At 52.9% G+C, this 19772-nt stretch overlaps 1 protein-coding gene across 6 annotated transcripts in view; it reads right to left on the bottom strand.

Moving 5' to 3' along the window:
- Positions 1–16434, bottom strand: part of MYRF (myelin regulatory factor) — a 44414-nt gene extending 27980 nt beyond the window's left edge. For 5 of the 6 annotated variants that reach the window (XM_066187397.1, XM_066187400.1, XM_066187401.1 and 2 more), the window contains exon 1: positions 6974–7170. In XM_066187397.1, coding sequence (XP_066043494.1) covers positions 6974–7058 — 85 coding nt within the window. In that variant the 5' untranslated portion in view covers positions 7059–7170. Of the gene's footprint in view, positions 1–6973; positions 7171–16141 lie in introns of those variants that run through there. The other variant, XM_066187398.1, reaches the window with a different exon arrangement.
- Between the last annotated feature and the right edge of the window lie 3338 nt (positions 16435–19772).

The raw sequence follows: 19772 nt of genomic DNA, 5'->3' as shown, positions 1-19772 counted from the left end.
TCCCTAAGGATTTCTGCCATAGCCTGTCTCCCAACACTTCACCACAAACACATCTCCCAAGGCACCTCTTCAAGCCCTCACCATGATCCCTTAACATCCCCAAAACCTCCTGCCAGGTGGGTGGGAATCCTCCCTGTGCTCTGTTGCCTCCCGCTTAGCCAAAAAAACCCCAGGGCTATAAATAACAGGATGCCTTTGGCAAACACCCACCCCAAAGGCCATCAGGAAACTTGTCTTCATCCCAAATTTTGGCACTGGGATCCACAATCAAAGCAGCAAAAAGGGCACTTGGCCAATTTTTTGTGACTCAGACTGTCCAAGCAAAGTCCAACCCCAGCAGGTTTCCCTCACACCTCGAAACTCCAGAGGCTCCTCTGTGGTGGCAGAGGAGCCCAGGAAGCTCCAGGAAGACCTGTCTAGACAGTAGGATGCTGCACTTCCCAATTTTCTGAGGGTGCTGAGGCCCTGGCAGAGAGTGCCCAGAGAAGCTGTGGCTGCCCCTGGATCCCTGGAAGTGTTCCAGGCCAGGTTAGATGGGGCTTGGAACAACCAGGGATAGTGGAAGGTGTCCCTGCCCATGTCAAGAGGGTGGAACTGGATGAGCTCTATAATCCTTCCAACTCAAACCATTCCAAGATTATTTTGGTTCCTTGAAGTCACCTTGAGAAGGTCGAGATAAGCCCAGTGACGCCAGAGGTGTGTCAGGGCTGGAGGGGGGATGTGGCTGCCCACCACAAATCAAGGACCTTCCTCTGCTCCAGGACAGTCGGATTTGCACAAATCCAGGGATATCAGGCCAGGGACAAGGAATGTCCCACCGCCCGGAGCTTCCATGCAGCCTGGCTCTTACCAAAGCCAGCTTAGGTGATTAATTAAAAGCTAATACTGCTCCCTAGTCACGAGATCCCAATGGCATCAGCATTCCCTCCCCCTCCCAAGGGGGGATTAGTGGGAAGCCACCAAGGAGGGAAGCTCAACACCCACATGGCTCTGCACGGGACAGGCTCCCACATCTCATCCCAGCAAAGAAAGATGGAGGAGCCCAGGGAAGCACTGAGTTCATCCATCCCAAACCTGCTAGGTCCCTATGTCCCGTCCTCCTCCTGTCCCTTGCATAGCCACCCTGCTCTTCCACCATGTCACCGCTCCACTTTCCCACCCTTCTCTGGAAAAAGAGCCGTGGCAATCCCAAAAAACCCCAAGCTCTGCCTGAAGAACAAGAAGTTAAAACCCTCAGCACCCTTCTCGTGAGCGGAGCCGGGCAGGCTGAGGCCCCCGGACGTGTGAGAATGTCAGGAATCCCAATGTTTGGACTGGTTTTCTCTGCCTTCCCCAAGCATCCAAACACGCTCCACATCCCAACGGAGGTGCTTCCCACTCTGACGCCTCCTCCCTGCCCCTGCTCTGACCAGCTCGTCCCTCCTGGTGGCACCTTCCCAGCTCCCTGTCCCAGTTTTGGGTGCTCCCAGAGATGGAGCACAGGGCCGTAGGGCATGGAAAGAGTTAACGGAGCCTGGCCTCCGTGAACTGTCATATTTACAGGTCTGAGGGATTTAACCCGGAATTTTCCTGGAGTGATAGGCTGAGAATTTTATGGAATTTCTATTTATAACAGTCCCCCCTCCCTCTTCAATTCCTACTCTGTTGCCTGTCTTCAAATCACCCCTAAGCCTGCCTGGGTCACCTGGGGGTGGGAGGAAGGGAGAGAGCTGGAGAACTTCATCCCAGGATGCGCTAACACGAACCAGATGTGGGAAGCTGGAGATGACGACAAGGTCAGCACTCTGCAGGGGCTGGGGAACATCAGCCAGGGGTGGGGGGACACCAGGGAGGAGGAGAAGAGGCTGTGCCAAGCCCAGAGCTTCCCAGTGCCATTGGAGTCACACACTGGAGAATTTTCAGGGAAAACTGAGGCATGGATCAGCCTTGGAGGGATCAAATATCCAAACCGGTGCAGGGTGGAATAGGATCAGGAGACCCCAGAAGCTTCTGGTTCCATGTGGTCCCTCTCCTAACGGTGCTCCAGCACGTGCTGGAGCAGCAGCGGGATAAATGGACGAGCAGGAGACACAGCACAAAGCTCCACCAGGAAGTACCTGGGATGCCACAGCAGTGCCAGCGCTTGGCGAGGCAGAGAGCCCCGGCACATCCCTGGATTCATCCCTGTGTCCGTGCACTGGGGCTCTGTTGTGCAATCCTCAAGCCAGGCTGCAGCATCGGCACATTCCCGGGGCCCCGCGCCGCTCCTCACCCCCTTCTCCCTCCTGCCGTGTTTATCCTTCGGCCCGGGGGGATTGGCTGCCGGCCTGGCCGCGAGCACCAGGAATCCGGGCCATGGCAAACAAACCAAACACCACCTAAGCCCGGGGAGCCGCGGGGCCAGTGCTCGGCTTCCGAGCTTCTTCCCATCCTGGACCGCTCTGCCACGCAGGGAGAGGCTTCTCCAGCTAGGAATAGCATCCCTCCCATGCCTGTCACCTCAGCAAATGCAGAGATTTGGGCTGCACACCTGGACACAGCTGCTTCTGTAAGGAACAGTGGGATGATGTCCCCATTGCCTCGTGCCCAACCCTGGGCTGCTTCCATCCCCTCTGGCAACCCTGGAGGAGCCCCTGGCTCCCCCTGGATCCCGGCCCAGCATTCCTGCTTAATTAATGCTCTTTATTACCTGACTGGGATGATAACCAGCCCCAAACGGGGTGCCTGTAACCGGAGCGGGACATGGAGCCAGCGCTCCCACAGCTCCCCAAGGACCACCCCAGAGCGAAGTCTCGGCTGTCCAAGGCACTTCCAGGAGATCCCAGGCCTTTCCTCTGAACCACAGCCCCTCCTCATCCCATTACTGTCATCCTTTGCTCCCCTCAGGAATATCATCCTTGAGCAGTTTCTCTTGGATTAGGACACTTCTGTCCCCACACATCCCAACCCAGCCCATGTCCCTTCCCATCACAAAAGGTATCACTGTCCCACACAGTGCTGAGGTTCATCCACCCTCTGTGTCCCATCCTGAGGACATTCCCAAGCTAGCCCATCCCCAAGGACGGCCCTGTCCTTCCAAAGCAAAGGGGAAGCTCCTGTATCCCCTGTTCATAATGGAGCAAAAAACAGAAGGTCCAAATTCCAACTAATTCCACACCAAAACCAGCAAAGGATGAGCTCTGGGATCCGTGGGATAACATTCCATGGAAAACACCAAACTGAGGGGTAAGGATTTGGGTGTTCATGAGAGTTTGATTGTCATGGAATTAAAATGAACTAATCAACCGAGCAATGAATACGGGCTTGGAACAGACACATCCCACCAAACCTTCTCCATGGAGGAGCCAGGATTGTTCCCAGCCCACCTGTACCTGACCTCCTCCTTCCTGGGAGTTCTTGGTGAGCTCCCAGCCAACACTCCTGCTCCCAAATCCAGCCCCCCTGCATTCCTAGAGAAACTATCCCATGCCAGGCAGGATGCAGGGAAGCAGTGATCAGGGATAGGGACACGGGGCAGTGGGATTTAGCCAAACCCCCAGATTTAGGGAGAAGAGAGCATTTTACAGGGTGTCCAGGAAGACTCAGGAGCAACAGCCTGGGTACACAGTGAGCCAGCTCCAGAGGCAAAACACTTGGAGTCATTAACTGGCCTGATGGGAAGCACAACCACACCCACGGCAGAGGGTTTGGAACTGGCTGATCTTTAAGGTGCTTTCCAACCCAAACCATTCCAGGATTCCCTGAATACCCAGTGTCCAGAGGCAGCAGCATCTCCCTGTTCGCTGGAAAACTCTCTCCGCTCCTTAATCCCACAACTCCTTAGCTTACATCCACAGATGAATATATTTGGCAAAAGCACCTTTGGATGAGGTGGCCAAGGCCTTGGGAAACACCCCAAACTCAGGGATAAGGGGATAACACCCTCCATTCCCCATTCCCAAGAGGACAAAGTGTTGGTGGGAGACATTCCAAGGCACAGTAAGTGTGAGGAGCCAGAGGAAATTATCCTGCTGTGCCATGGCAGGCCATGGGCATGTTCCTCAGGAAGCTCTGCAGGAAAAGGAGGCAGAAAGGATAACCCTCCCTTCCCAAACTTCCCTGAGCCCTCCCTCAGAGCACCTTCTCTCCTCCAACTCTCCTGGAATTCCCCCCCATATCCCATCTCCCCTCGCCAGAGCTGTTCTCCCTCCTGCATCCCTTTCTCCTGGCAGCTCCCCACCCTTGTCCTGGCCTTTCCCCCGCCCTTGCCAGCTGTGAACCTTGGCATGGATGGAGCCATTGTCCTGGGAGAGCGGGGGCCGAGGAGGAGGAGGGGAAGGTGTGAGAGGGGACACAGAGGCGCATTTGTCCCTGTCCCCGCGGCCGTCAATGCTGCGCTTGTCCATTCATGCTCCCCGAGGGCAGGAACAGCGGCTCCATTTGGGAGGCTCCAAGGTGCCTGCCCAGGGGGGCACATTGCCCTGTTTGTTTGGAGACAACGCCTTTATCTCCCTTCCCGGGATGAGGGTGTTGGAGCAGGGACAACAGGACCGGAGGAGGCCACTTCATCTGGCGGCTCCCGCTGCACGCGGCCGGGGCCTCATCCTTGGGGACAACAGGGGTGAGGGAAAGCTCCTGAGGAACCCTTCTGCTGAGGTGCCTCACCTGACCTTGTTTTACCCAGACTGCAACTTTGGGGGGACAAGAGGGACATTTTCCATAGGATAAGACAACCTAGATGAGCTCCTGGACACTGCCGTGGTGGTGGAGGTCCATATCCAAATCCATATCCCACACCATTCCCTCAGAGTGAATTGTTGCCAGAAGGGATAAAGAAGTGATAATATAACTAGCAGCTACATACCAGCACCAAGAAGAGCCTCGATCCAGCTGCCCAGAGCTTTCCCATGCCCGGCAGTGACCAGGAGAGGGAATACTCAGGGGAAACACAAGGAGCTGACAAAGCTGATGGCAGATCCTGAGCTGTGATCCTGCTTGTCCTCCGCTTCCAAGGAAAGAACTCAGGGGCACAGTCCCTGGACACTGACCTTGCTGCAGGGCAACGCTTTGGCTCTGGAAAGGCTCTTAGGGAATCTGGAGATCCAGGATGGGCCACGATCAGCCCAATTCTAAGACATCCACACACACAGGGAACTCAGGATAACGCAGGATTTGGAGAGGTGCTGCCTCTCCTGGCAATACCCCCAGCTCAAAACAATCCCTAGGGAGGGAGATGAGGAATGGAATAGCACCAGGATACAGGAGCAGGGGCAGCCAAGCATCGCCGGGAACACCGTGTCCAGATCGGACACATCATTCCCTCCCTTCCAACTGGGAGGCACCAACGTCTGTCCAGGCTGGAAAATCTCCAGAGGAGACTGGGAAGAAAAAGCAGAGCCATTTATCTAGATGGGACTTTTTCCAGGTCTTGGGAAGGGCCATCCCAAGTTTTGTGCAACCGCCACGGATCTTTCACAAGGAGGAGTGTTGGGTCACCAGGGTTTTCCTCACACAGCTGGGACATTTGCTCTGGAGTTGTCTCCCAAGAAAATCACAAGGGGTGTCAAAAGTTTTCTCAGCCATGTGGCACAAAGCTCCCAAGGAGGATCCCACTTTTCCCAGGATCTAACGTGACCAATAGAAGTGGGACAGGTCCAGGGCCATCATTTCTGTCTCCACGGTTCCATGGCAGGAGGTGGAATTAGATGGTCTTTAAGGTCCCTTCCAAACCATTCCAGGATTCTACACAATTGAACTCACTAGTGAAACCCCAAAATTCCCTAGGGATTACTGCCATGCTGGCTATTCCCACATCCACTTTTTACAGTGAACTGAGGTTTCTTTTTTTTTTTTAAAAAAAAAAAAACCAAACAAAAAAAAACAAACCTTGTTTGCCTTTTCTGACCAACTCTGAGCCATCCTGGAACATATTTCCTGCTCCAGAGATTTAGCAAACACTTCCCAGACAATACAGCCGAGATACCAAACGTGCTGCTTGGATCCCATCCACTCCGCACGCGCCGTGGGTGTTCCTACGATCACTTCAAAGTGCTGGGCTGGCTGGAGAGGCCCAGATCCAGAGGGAAGGCTCCTGGCACGCTGCTCGAGGATGTGCCACGGCGACGAGAGGATCAGGAGGTCACTTGGGAAGGTGGGAATGAGTTGTCTCCAAATTAAATACCAGCCACGAGAATTTTCCTAGCAGAGACCCCCAGGAAGGGATCGGGGTCAAAAACATTCCAGGGGGACCTTCTTGGTCTCCACGACTCCCTGACAGGAGCCAGGTGGGGGTCAGGCTCTGCTCCCAAGGAACACAGGACAGGACAAAAGGAGATGGCCTCAAATTGCACCAGGGGAGGTTTAGGTTGGATATTAGGGAAAATTCCTTCACAGAAAGGGTTGTAAAGCTGGAACAGTCTCCAGTGGTGGAGTCCCCATCCCTGGAGGGATTTAAAATCTCTATGGATGTGGCACTTGGGGACATGGGATAGTGGTGGTCATGGTAGAGCCAGGGGAATGGTTGGACTGGATGATCCCAGGAGGCTTTTCCAACCTAAATAACTCCATGATTCCATGATCTCTGCTCACATGGGGTGAAAGAAGCTCCCAAGATCCCTGGCCCCTTGTTTCTGTTCAATCACCTCTGTAAGGGATTATTCGTATACAGGAAAGGAAGAGGTGGCAAAGCCCTTTTCTCCTGGCAAAACTGGGATGGTGATCTCAATCTCATGGATAAACTCTCTGTGGCAGTGGGAAAAAAAACTCTGGAGCCCATCCCTGCTGCAACAAAACCGGCAATGAGGGAAAAACACATTAGCAATGTGAGAATGGGGAAGGGTTTGACTCTGTGATCCTGCACGGTTTTCCAGCTTAAACCAAACTTCTTACAGGTTGGGAATCCTGTAAAAATCCCTCTCAGTGATCATTCCTGACCTGCTGTATCCACAGATGCCCTCTGGATGTCCAGAGCCACACTATGTGTGCTTAAAAATCAGGAAGTAGGAAAGGTCCCTACCTTGATATTCCACAGCCCATCCTGTTCTACTGGGTTGAGTTTGTCCAGTTCCTCTTCTGGAGAACACCAGCACAACTTCCAGCATCCAAACTCCTCATCCCAGGCTGTGAAGGTCCTCACATGGCTGTTCCCAGCCTGCAGGTCCTCACAGGGCTGTTCCCTGCATCCCTTTGGCTCCTCAACACAGTGAGGTGAGTTTTGGAATATCATTTATCACCCAGCGTGTGTTGGGTTGGAAGGGACGTTAAGGATTATCCAGTCACACTTTTTCCATGGGCAGGGACACCTCCCACTAGTCCAGGTTACTCCAAGCCCTATCCAATCCAGGCTTGGCCTTCCCTACACATCAACTTCTCCATTCCAATGCCCCTTCCCAAAAACTGAATTAAAACAAGACAGAACAGAGGGAACATGGTCAAGTAGGATTACCCCCTGCCCAGAACTCCTCGGATTTTGGGATGGATGGCATCTCCTCTGGGAAAACCCCATGTCTGTTCAGGAAAGGAGCACTGACCACATTATCAGCAGGCAGCCAACTGTAAAAAGGTTTAATGGCCCTTATAAGGCCCCGTTTTCCAAGTTTCCCTTTACTTAAGCAGGTGTTTCATTCCCAATAAAGTCAAAGCGTCCTTTTTAGTGCTTCCATGAATCGATGTCCATAAACCCCAGCTTGTCATAACACAGGAGATAAGCCAAGATCCAGCAGGCTGATACATGTTTGCCTTCCTATTTATGTGGATTTCGAGCAATAGGCACTCAGGATTAAGAGTCATAAATGATGTGGATGCCCCAACCCCTGGAAGAGTTCAAGGCCAGGCTGGAGCAGCCTGGGATAGTGGAAGGTGTCCCTGCCCATGGAACAAGACGGGATTTAAGGTTCCTTTCAACCTAAACCATACCAGGATTCTATAAATCAATGAATGAAACCTCCAGTTCTTAGGAAATCCCACCTGAGTGTTTCAGAAATCCTGTTCCATGCCCACCCCACACACTCTGCACTGTCTCCTCCTCACCAAACTACTTGGGTAGGAAACCCAGGACAATTTGCCACTCCACAGCAACATTGGGGTGATACCAAAGACTCTATGGAAAACAACAGGGAAAATCAAATCAACCCCAGCAAAAATTCCTTTAATGCCTGGTTTTTACACCCAGGCTGAATCCAAGAACTCCGAGGCTGTTTAAAACTCCAGCCTTGACTTTTCCAATCAGTTTTCCTCCCTAGCACACCAAAACCCAGGGAAAGACACAAGAGTTTGCACTTGGGAACATTTGTGGACAGGGAATTCCACAAGAATTCTGTCCGCTTTGTTTACAGCCAGGCCTGGCCGCTCTTCCCACCTTTCCCTCTCCCTGTTTGGAGTAACTGCCCTAAAGCAGCCAAAGTTCAGTGAGATAAGTGGTGGACCCTGAGTGTCACATTACATTTTCCCTCGGGAAGGAGGCCTTTCCTTCAAATGTGCCTTGAACCTGCTCCAGGTGCTGCTGGAAGCTGTCTGGAGTGCGGGATCCTGGGCTGGCCACATCATCCACCACCACTGGATCAGGGAGAAGATACCATGGATGGGGGTGGAACTGGCTGACTTTAATGTCCCTTCCAACCCAAAGCACTCCATGATTATATGTCCTGCTGTGCAGGAAGAACGGGAAGAAGGTCTGTTGGATAAGCAAGTGCATGCCAATCATGGCAGTCAGTTGGAATAAGAGGATATATCCATGAAAATATAAGTGAGAGCCACCGGATAGCCAAGTGTAGTGTCCAATCAGAGAATCCTGGAGTAGTCTGGGTTGGATAGGACCTTAAAGCTCATCCAAGTTCCATTCCCTGCCATGGGCAGGGACACCTTCCACTACCCCAGGTTGCTCCAAGCCCTGTCCAACCTGGCCTTGGACACTTCCAGGAATCAATCCACCCTCCACTTCTCAGAGTTCCCATTTACCCACCACAGCAGCAGGACGCCTCCCCGGCTCTCTGCCACTGTCTCATCCCTAGTCCTGGTATCCCTCTGGAACGTCCCATGCTGAGGCTTGTATCTCCTGAACGATGCTGGAGCACAGGATGGGCACCCAGAAAGCACCGGCTTGGCCCCAAAAGCCACGAGACTGTTCCTGTTTGTGTCTCCAGCCACAGCTGCTCCCTTGTCCTCTGGCACGGCGCACGCTGGTTAATCATTCCTCAGGCACATTCAGTGTCCCGGGATTCTTATCGGAGAGTGCAAAGTCCAATCAGCAACACCACTGGGAAGAGGCAGGAGGGTTCTCCGGCAAGGTGGCACAGTTGTGCCGGAGCAACGCCATCCCCAGGCTGGGATACACGAGAGGAATGCCAAGGCATGGGCTGGGAAAGTGCCCATAGGTTCACTAGCACCTTCCTAGCACAGCTCCCATCTCTGGATCGTGGAGTCCTGGAATGGCTTGGGTTGGAAAGAAACTGTAAGGATCATCTACTCTCTGCCATGGGCAGGGCACTTTCCACTGCCTCAGGTTGCTCCAAGCCCCATCCAATCTGGCCTTGGACACTTCCAGGGATGGGGCAGCCACAGCTTCTCTGGGCAACCTGTTCCGCCATCCTCACCACCAGATCACTCCAGCCATTCCCACCAGTAGGAATCCATAAGGCCCCTATCCAGAAGAGGGAAAGCAGAGCAGGATCCCATCGCTCTTCTTCGAAATAACCATGCCCAGGAGACATTTTAATTCCGTATTTCTGGCAGCTGGGATGACTGTCCTGGAAGGGCTCTAACTGATAAGGGTGAGGAAGCAGACCCCAAGGCTCCTCCTTGACCAGGATTCTTTTCCCATATCCCTGCACGCAGTAGCCCTTCCACACCCCATCCCACGCATGGGCTCAGCCGGATCTCTGTGTCACCGTTTCCATCCTGGCCACACCCCCCGCACAACTCCTTCTAATCCACCCCAACTGACACCTCTTCCTGAAGCTTCTCCCTGTCTGTGCCAGGGCATTGCTCCCAGGGCACCAGCCAATGGAAGGGGCATTACCCAGCACACGAGCAAAGTTCCTCCTCATGGAACCACGTGCTGACAGCGCCTTTCCAAATCCCAACCCGCCCTTTCTCAGGCTTTACGGATCCACCCTCTCATGAACAGCTCTCTGGCCTTACTCCACCTGGATGTCTCTTGCCCTTTTCCCAAGATAAAGCTGTTTTGGGGCCCAGGATAAAAGAGTTTTGGGGAAATAGGAGGGAGAAGCACCAGCACACAACCATTACAAGACCATGCCAGAAGTGGCAGCGTTTGGCACCAGCCTTTCCCTGAGGAGCGGATGCGGATGAGTCCTTTGGCTGAAGAGACTCCAGGAATCTCCTACTGGGATGGACGTGGCAGCTTCCCCGAGTGTCCAGGAATGCCACCTGGGTGTGGTGATGCGCTCAAGGCAATGCTTTTGTCTCTGCTCAGGCCCTGGGATTGAGCTGGACTCAGCAGCATCCTCACGTCACCTGCTCCTGTTGAGGGCTGACCGAGCCAGGCAGGCAGGGAAGCTTCAATCAGAGAGAAGAGAGAGGAAAACCAGGGAACAATCCCATTGGGAAGAGAGATGGAGAGGCAGAGGGGAAAGCAAGCAAGCCGTGGAAGATCCGGGGGGGTCCATGCCATTACCTGCTCGGATCCAGCGCATCCTGAGCATGGTGAGAGCTGATGTCAAGCTCCCGCCGTATCCCTGCTCTCTCCCCGTGTCATTATACCCTGAGCTCAGCTCCTCCAGCTCCCAGGGCTGCTGCTGCCTGCTGGTTTTTCTATTCCCTCCGGGAAGAGTGGGAGGGCCGGGGAGGCGGCCAGGCGGCCGCTGCTCCGCGCTGGGATTTGGGACCGCGAGGGGATTACCCGCAGGGATGGTCATGTGTTTGTGCTGTACCAGCTTCCCCAGGCCCATTCCGGCACGGGCTGACTCCCGGCTCCCAAAGAACTCCGGGCAAAGCCTCTTACCTTCCCGCGGCGCCAGCCCGGCCCCGCAGCGACTGTCACCTGCGCCGCCACCTCATCCCCGAGCCGCTCCTCCCGCGGCCAGGAGCCCCCCCGGCAGGGATCACGCTGGGCTTTTCCAAGGTGTCCTCCCCCTGCCACAGCAGCTCCGTGTGGGAAAAGCTCTCTCCGGCGTCAAGCCTCAGAAGTGGATTTGGGGGCAGGCAGAGGGTGATGAGTGAGCAGGAAGCCCCAAAAGGGCCATTTTTTAAAGGCACTCCTTAACACGTGAAAAGTGATGTCCTGATCCGTGTAGCTGCATTTCTATGGCAAGCCCAGGAACCTAAAACACGGGACACCAGGACAGACCCTCCAGGTTCCACTGTCCTTTCTGCTCCCAGTTTTTTCAGCCTCAAGACATCCCAAAGCAACAGGAAGACTTGGGAGCAGTCCCTGGCTTCTCATGGATATGCTGGCTTACACCCGCAGGAGCCTGACCAGCGAATTCCTTCTCCACTCATTCCCACCACCACCAAATCCCACTTACGGCGCAGCATGGGGGACAAGGGGCAATTCCAGCTGTGCTGGGGTCACCTCACTGCCTCAGCTTCAGTATGCTATATTCCCTCATCCAAGGAAAACAGGGAATGCTCCAGACCTCTTCCTGCAGGGCGACACCTCCTCCTCACAGACACCAACTTCTCCATAATCAAAATCACCAAGAGTGTTACCAACACCAGGAACACGGGAACAGGTTGTCCAGAGAAGTTGTGGATGACAGAGGGAAAGTTTAGATGGGATATTGGGAAGAAATCCTTCCCTGGGAGGGTGGTGAGGCCTTGGAATGGATTTCCCAGAGAAGCTGTGGCTGCCCCGTATCTCTGCCATGTCCAAGACCAGGTTGGATGGGGCTTGGAGCAACCTGAGATAGTGGAAGGTGTCCCTGCCCATGTGGGATTGGATGATCCTTAAAGGCCCCTTCCTACCCAAATCATTCCAGGATTCCATGATCACACATATCCAAACATTCCCATGGGCAAAACCATCCTCTCTTAGTCACTCTGAGCTTAGAGATTCCTGTGCACACGCAGCCCAGCAAACCCTGCACAGACACACGGCTGCTCCACAGACAGTATTCCCAATGTTCCAGCCACTTGCTCTCCGTGAAAACCTGTGGAGCTGTTGGATAACCTTCATGGAAACCTTCCGCTTCTGCTGAACCAACTCTTGTCTTTCCCAGCTCCACCTCAACCCCAAACCTGCTCAACTTCCAGCGCTCGCTCTCCTTTCTCTGTTCCTTTCCCGAATTCCCGCTTCCCAGCCCCCACCGGCCCTGCTCCCAACATCTTTCCCGCTGTACATTCTTCCCCAAGCCCTTATCTCATAAATTAGCCGGGAGAGGGATCCCAAATAGCTGAGCCGTGGCGTAAGCGTTTCCCTGAGGCAGGGGCGGGCAGGAGCAAGGGAAAGGTTGGGAGCAGGATGCCAGCCAAGGGTCAGACACTGTCAACTCCCTCCTCTTCCTTTGAATCCAAACACAAACGCTCCAGAAACACTCCCAAACCCATGGAAATCTCCCTTCCCTCCCCTGCCAGAACCCCCCGGCATTCCGTGCTCGCTGCTCCAGGATTTTTGCCTGAGCTCTCCTCAGCAGGATGGTCCTGGGCACCTCTACACATGTGGATCAGCTGCCCTGACACAAATCATGGAGTTTGGGAAGATTCCTGAGTGGGAAGGGATGATTCATGAGGATCATCCAAGTCCAGCTCCTGGCCCTGCACAGGACAATCCCAAAAATTCCACCACGTGCCTGAGGACAACAAGAATCTTCCTAACACAGGAGACGCCCAGCTCGAGGACACTCAGGATGGAAAGCCGGGACTGCATTCCCAGGACCTTCATCCCAGGAAAGCGTGAAGTTATTCCCAACACATCTTCTCCCTCAGAGACTTTTCCCTAGCCCATCCCAAATACTAGAGCAAAGCCTGGGATCTTTCCCATCATTTTTCTCCTTCTCCATCCTCACACACCTCAGATCTCACCATCAAAGAGCAGACAGCCATATTCCAGGGAAATAAGGATATCTGGGAAAACAAGGATATCCATGGAAGCAAATATATCCAGGAAAACAAGGATATCTAGGGATGCAAGGATACCCAGAAAAACAAAGGGTACCCAGGAAAACAAAGACATCCATGGAAATAAATATATCCAGGAAAACAAGGATACCCAGGAAACAAAAATACACAAGGAAATAAGGATATTCAGGAAAACAAGGATACCCAGGAAAACAAGGGCAGCCAGGGAAACAAAGGATACCCAGGGAAACAAGAATAGCCAGGAAAATAAGGATATCCAGGAAAACAAAGGGTACCCAGGGAAACAAGGAAATGCTGCCTGACCAAAGACCAAGGAAAATTTAGGAAAATCCATGTCCATCTCTCACAGCAGAGAAAACTGGAGGCACCAACCAGACCTCAGATTTTGGGAGCACTTGCTTCCCAGAACAAGCCTGGCTCTGCAAATGGGACCAGCCAAATTCCAGGATTTGGAATGAGCACAGGCACCAATTCTTCTCCAGCTCCACCAGCACAGCCCCCACTCCCAAACGTCTCCATGAGGAGCCCAGTTAATCCTTGTCTGACACTGGGAAATACCAAGGGCTCAGGGATTCCTCTTAAATTTTCTGGGATTGCTTACAGCAGGCTCAGATCCTGGGAAAATCAGAGTCAAACAAAGGAATGAGCATTTCCAAATTAATCCAGGGTTCTCAGCCTGCAGGAAGAAATCTCTTCAGGGATGGGACGATCTGTGAGAAGAAGAAAATATTTCACTCCAAGAGAAAAACAGGTTGGAAAATTATTTCCTTATGACGGGAATTTAGTGATAAACTTTAAAGGAGTGATGGGATAATTAATTTATTCCTGTAAATTATTAAATTCCAACGTATCTATTGTTTCCCACATCCAAAAACCATTAATTCCTCAGGAGGGCCAGATTCCAGAGCAAATCCAACTCCATGCCGTGATTTAAGGCCCTGACCTTCACTCCCAAAAAACCAGAGGATCAGTTTGGCCTCAGAATTCCTCAGAGCTCCACAATTAAATCGGGCACAAGAGGGAAAAACTGAGCAGCAATTCCTGGTGGTAAAACTTTCTTCTCTTCCCTTCTCCCCCTCAAGCTCCATGCCTGAACAGATGCTCTGGAATAACAGCGGGAAAGGGATCAAGCTGCCCAAACAAAGTTGTGCTCCATGGAATATTTGGCTCAGAGAGGTTTTAAGAAGGATTTTATAGCTGAAGGTAAGAAATATCCTTCAGGCACAGTCTCCCTGATCCTGGATTTTTACAGGGACAGGATGGTTTTGATTCAAGAGAAAAAAGAAAGAAAGAGAAAGAGATAAAAAAGGGAGAAAGGAGGAAGAAAAAGGGGGAAGGGAGGAAAATAGAGAGGAAGAATCCCAGAATGGCTGAGGTTGTCAGGGATCTCTTGGAGTCATCTTGCTCAAGCAGGATCACCCCCAGCACCGAGAAAGAACAAGAAAACAGTAAAAGAAAGAAATCTCCACATTATAATAAAGATGCTCTGGGGAGAGGGAGAAATTCCATGTCTCCAACTGAAGAGACAGAGAGCTGGTCCATAAATACCATTGGGATGCTGAGCCAGAGCTCTGCAGGACTCCTGGGAGGTGCTCAGCACCCCCAGGATGGGAAGCAGGAGAGGAGGATTTAGGAGTTTGGCCCAAGCAAAATCCTAAAATCAAAGAAAACCCCAGAAGACTGCAGGGAACATGGGCTGGGAGCAGTTGGTAAGGGCCCTTGTGGTGAGGCTTCCCATCCTCGCTAATCCTGGGGCTCCTGGGAATCTGGGATCGTGGCTGGAACTAACAGGGGGTGCTTCTTTCTTTGAAGAAGAAATACCTTACTGAGAGATGCCGGGAGAGAGGGAAGCAAGGAGGAAGCAGCTTGAGCTTCCACTTGCTCCCAAGAGCATCTTCTGTTCCCACTTCCCAGGATAAATCCTTCTACCAGCCAGAATCCACAGGGCACTGTCCTGCCCCAACTGCCTCTAGGGGTTCACTGCACAATCCCACTGCTCCAAAGGGGATCCCAGCTCCGGAGCTGACCCATGGATTGGGATCCAACCCAGGACCTGTTGGGGCAATGGAGCCTTGCCAGGATGGACACGTTATTCCCTCAAGCAGCACATCCATGTGCCAGGGGCTCATCCCAAAGGACACAGCCCATGGCAACTAACTCAGCCTGGCAAGCGACCCACTGGAAAAACAAGGAAGGGAAACAAAGCAACGAGGGGGAAAGAGAAGGAACCAACCACTCCACAAGGAAGAGCAGAGCGTGCCAAGAAAGCCAGAGCAGGGAAGGGAACACAGAGCCGAGGCACAAACAACAACGGGATCAGGCTCCCAACACATCCCAGTTCAGCCACGAGCAACCACGTTTCATCCAACAGAGGCCAAATTCTCTTCCCAACCACTTCTCCACCCTGGTGGGAAGGGGAGTGATCCACAGCCATGTGGTGTCCACAAGGATCCGTAGGCTAGAGCCACTGCCATGAGCCTGCTCCTGCTCCAGTGATGGTGAGGGGTATTCCAAGGTCCTTGTTGGGGTTGCAGTGGGAATCTAACGCACGGCACAACACAGTTTTCCGGGATATCCAGCTTGGCACCCACAGTGTGCACCGGAGGATGCACAAGTGCCCCTGGATTGTGCCCCAGGACAGGGATCTGTGCCATTCCAGAGCTGGACAAGGCTAAGATGGTATGGAGCCTGGCTGGGAGAGCTGGGATTGTTTAGCCTGGAGAAGGGAAAGCTCCAGGAAGCCCTCGGAGCCCCTTCCAGAGCCTAAAGGGACTCCAGGAGAGCTGGAGAAGGACTTTGGCAAAGGGCCTGGAGTGACAGGACAAGGCGGAATGGCTTCCCACTGCCCGAGAACAGGGTTAGACGGGATGTTGGGAAGAAATTCCTCCCTGTGAGGGTGCTGAGGCCCCGGAATGGGTTTTCCAGAGAAGCTGTGGCCGCCCCATCCTTGAAGTGTCCAAGGCCAGGTCGGACGGGGCTTGGAGCAACCCGGGACAGGGGAAGGCGTCCCAGCCCACGGCGGGGGCTGGCACTGGATGAGCCTTAAGCTCCCTTCCCACCCACCCCACTGCAAGGCGCGCCCCGTGCGCTGCCTTTGGGGGAATCCCGGCATCGGGCAGGGACTCGGCGATCGCGGCGCCCCCGTTACCTTCAAAGAAGCGCTGCAGAGCTTCCGTCTCGTCCACCACCTCCATGGCTGGGCCATGCACGGGCCGGCCCCGGCTCAGTCCGTGCGGCTGCAGCGGGGCATCGCCCCGGCCCCGGGGGGGCCCCGCCGCGACCCCCGAGCCCCGTCCGAGCCCCGCCCGAGCCCCGTGCGAGCCCCGCGGCCCCGCTCTCAGCGCCGGGCTCCCGGTGCCGGTGCCCAGCGCGGCCGCCCGATGCCCATCGGCGTCCGCCCAGCGCTGCCCCGGACTTGGGCTGCCGCGGCCGCTCCTCCCTCCTTCCCTGCCGCCCTCCCTCTTTCCCTCTTTCCCTCCCTCCTTCCCTGCCCTTCCCCGCCCGCCGCTCCTCCCCCGCCCGGGGCACACCCGCAGAGAGGGTTTGGCAAGGCCAGCGAGTCCCGAGGTTGCCAGAAGTCACCGAAAAACCCACCAGGAGCAAGCTCCAAACTAAAAATCCGGTCACGAAGCGCCAAAAAGCAGTCACAAGCCACCGAAACCCAGCCACTAAAGCCCCAAAAATCTGTGCGCAAAGCCCCCAGAAAAAGGAGCCACAAATCACCAGGAAACAAAACAAAAAACAGGCTACCAAACTACCAAAATCTGTCCAGAAACCACGGCGAAAACAGCCACGAAGTACCAAAATTTGTCCACAAGGCACCAAAATCCCTCACAAAGCAGCAGAAGTTGTCCACGAAGCACCAAACTCCTCCCGCGGAACACCAAAATTTGCCACAACGCGAAGTCACAAGGCACCAAAAAAATCAGCCAAAAGCCGCCAAAACTCCTGCCACAAACCACTGGAAAAAAACACTGACAAAGCACCAAAATCCAGCCACAAAACACTAAAGAGAAAGAGCTCCAAGCCACCAAAAATCCAGCCACAAACTACCAAAATCTGTCCAAAAACCACACAAACACAGACAAAAAAAAAACCCCAAACAAACAAACAACAAAAAAAACTACAGAGCACTAAAGCCACCAACCATCACAAGCTACCAAAATCCATCCAGAAACCATCAAAAAACCAGCCACAAAGCACCAAAAACCCTCACAAAGCACCAAACTCCCCTCACAAAACACCAAAATCTGCCTCAAAGGAAGGCCACAGGCCACCAAAATCTGTCCAGGAATCACTGAAAAACACCCACAAAGCACCAAAATCTGTCCCCAAAGCACCCAAATCTGTCCCCAAAGTCATAAGGCACCAAAAAGGAGCCACAAACCACCAAAAATCCTGCCACAAACATCCAAAATCCATCCAGAAACTACAAAAAGCCAGCCACAAAGTACCAAAAACCAGCCACAAAACACAGAACCCACAGCAAATTACAAAAATGTGGCCGCAAACCAGCAAACCTGTTCATAAAGCCAGCCCTGAGGCACAAAATCCAACCACGAACCACCAAAATCCTCCCAGAAATTCCGACACCAGCCACAGTTCATCAGAATCCAGTTTTTAAAAGACACAAATCACTGAAATCCAAGCACAAATTACATAACCAGGAAATCCCAAAAATCCAGCCTCACATTCCAGCCAGAGACCACAAAACCAACGGCAAATCACCAAAATCCAGCCCCAAATCACCCTAAACCAGCCTCAACCACCAAATCCAGCCCTAAAATCACCCAAATCCAGCCCCAAATCAGACCCAAATCACCAAATCCAGCCCCAAATCCACCAAAAAGTAGCCCTCAAATCACCCTAAACCAGCCCCAAATCACCCCAAACCATCCAAATCCAGCCCCAAATCACCCCAAACCATCCAAATCCAGCCCCAAATCACCCCAAACTAGCTGCAAATCACCAAAAGTCACCCCAAATACCAAATCCAGCTGCAAATCACCCTAAACCAGCCCCAAGCACTAAATTGAGCCCTAAATCATCCAAATCCACCTGCAAACCACCAAAATCCAGCCTCAAATCACCCTAAACCAGCCCCAAGCACCAAACTGAGCCCTAAATCATCCAAATCCAGCCCCAAATCACCCCAAACTAGCTGCAAATCACCAAAATCCAACCCAAATACCAAATCCAGCTGCAAATCACCCTAACCCAGCCCCAAGTGCCAAATTCAACCCTAAATCATCTAAATCCACCTGCAAACCACCAAAATCCAGCCTCAAATCACCCTAAACCAGCCCCAGCTACCAAATCCAGCCCCAAATCCAGCCCTAAATCATCCAAATCCAGCCCCAAATCCCACCCCCTGCCCCCTCAGGGGAAGGCCCAGCTGCGGTTTGTGCTCCCCAGATGTTCCCACAATCCCCAATAACGCCCAGCTCCCCCCTTCCCCCCCCCACCCCTCCCACCCCATAATGACTCCAATCAAATAAATAAGGGCCCGCTGGGAATAATGTCCATGAAGTTCCGAGTTCTCGGAGCGCCGGGGCCCTGCCAGCCCCAAACTGTGGGGCCTTTCTGCTGCAGGCCAGCCGGGGCACAATGAGGGATTGTCCAGCCCCACATCCCAATTGAGAAGGGCAGATTCTCCGGGATATATAAATATATTTATCCCGCTCCCACAGCTGTGCAGTGACCAATTCTTCTCCCGGGAGAGGAGGGGGATTGAGGATTGGGGGGACAGTAATGGGTCTATTATTTCGGGACGGAGAGAACGAGCCCTTTTTTCTCCTCTCTCTCCACATTAAGACAATTGTTATTCCCCGCTCCCCTTGTTCCTGTTCTCAGCCCCCTGTTTCGGGCACAAGCTGCGTGGGAAGGAAGGGAAATGAAGGGAAAATGGATTTTTCCTGGGAAGCCAAGCACCAGCCCAGCCGAAACCCTGTTAGAAGTTGGTCCATAATATTTTAATTAAATACAGATTAAACCCAGCACTAAAGTCAGAATTGGACTGGATGATCCTTGGGGGTCTTTTCCAGCTCAGGATATTGAATCCTAGAATGCATAGTTCTGTCACTTAGAATCCTGGAATCCATGGAATCGTTTCCCATGGTTTTAAGGATTCATAAAGTCATCACTTGATGTGATCATTTGATATGATTTAGAATCCCAGAATCCTGGAATGGTTTGCCTTGGGAGGGAATTTAAGGCTCATCCAAGACATTATTCAGCTGGGAATAGCACCAGGCCATAAGAACCTGCCGTTTCCCTGTGTCCCTTGCCCTGCAGGACAGCGGGAAAATCCCAGTTGGGACTCGCCTTCCTTGCAGAAAGATCCCAGCATCCAAAGGGCAGATTTCCACATTATTCGGGCTTAAATTTCCAACGTAATTCAATATTTGGGATATACTCCCAACGGAGAGCATTCATCTTCCTCTTCTATCCCTGTCACTCCCATCCACTCCCAAAAATTCTGTTGTACTCAACTTTGTTTGCGCTAAAATCCTTCTTTTATATGGCAGGATGACTTTGCCTTGGGATAACTCAAAGCATCAAGTTCCTTCTTTAATTTCCTTCTCCACTGAAGGACAGATCCCTAGAACTGATATTGAGGGACACAGACCATGGAATCCTGGAATGGTTTGAGTGAGGAGTGACCTTAAAGCCCATCCAGTTCCACCTGCACTTCCACAAGTTCCTGCCTGTGACGGTGTTGGACCATTAAAGCTGGGTCCAAGAAGGATCAAAAGATTTGGTGAAAGGATCCTGAGCCC

The sequence above is a fragment of the Chamaea fasciata genome, unplaced genomic scaffold, assembly GCF_029207755.1.
Source record: "Chamaea fasciata isolate MVZ Bird 193981 ecotype frontalis unplaced genomic scaffold, bChaFas1.0.hap1 SCAF_7, whole genome shotgun sequence".
NCBI classification, from domain to species: domain Eukaryota; kingdom Metazoa; phylum Chordata; class Aves; order Passeriformes; family Sylviidae; genus Chamaea; species Chamaea fasciata.
This window is presented reverse-complemented; position numbering and strand designations above follow the sequence as displayed.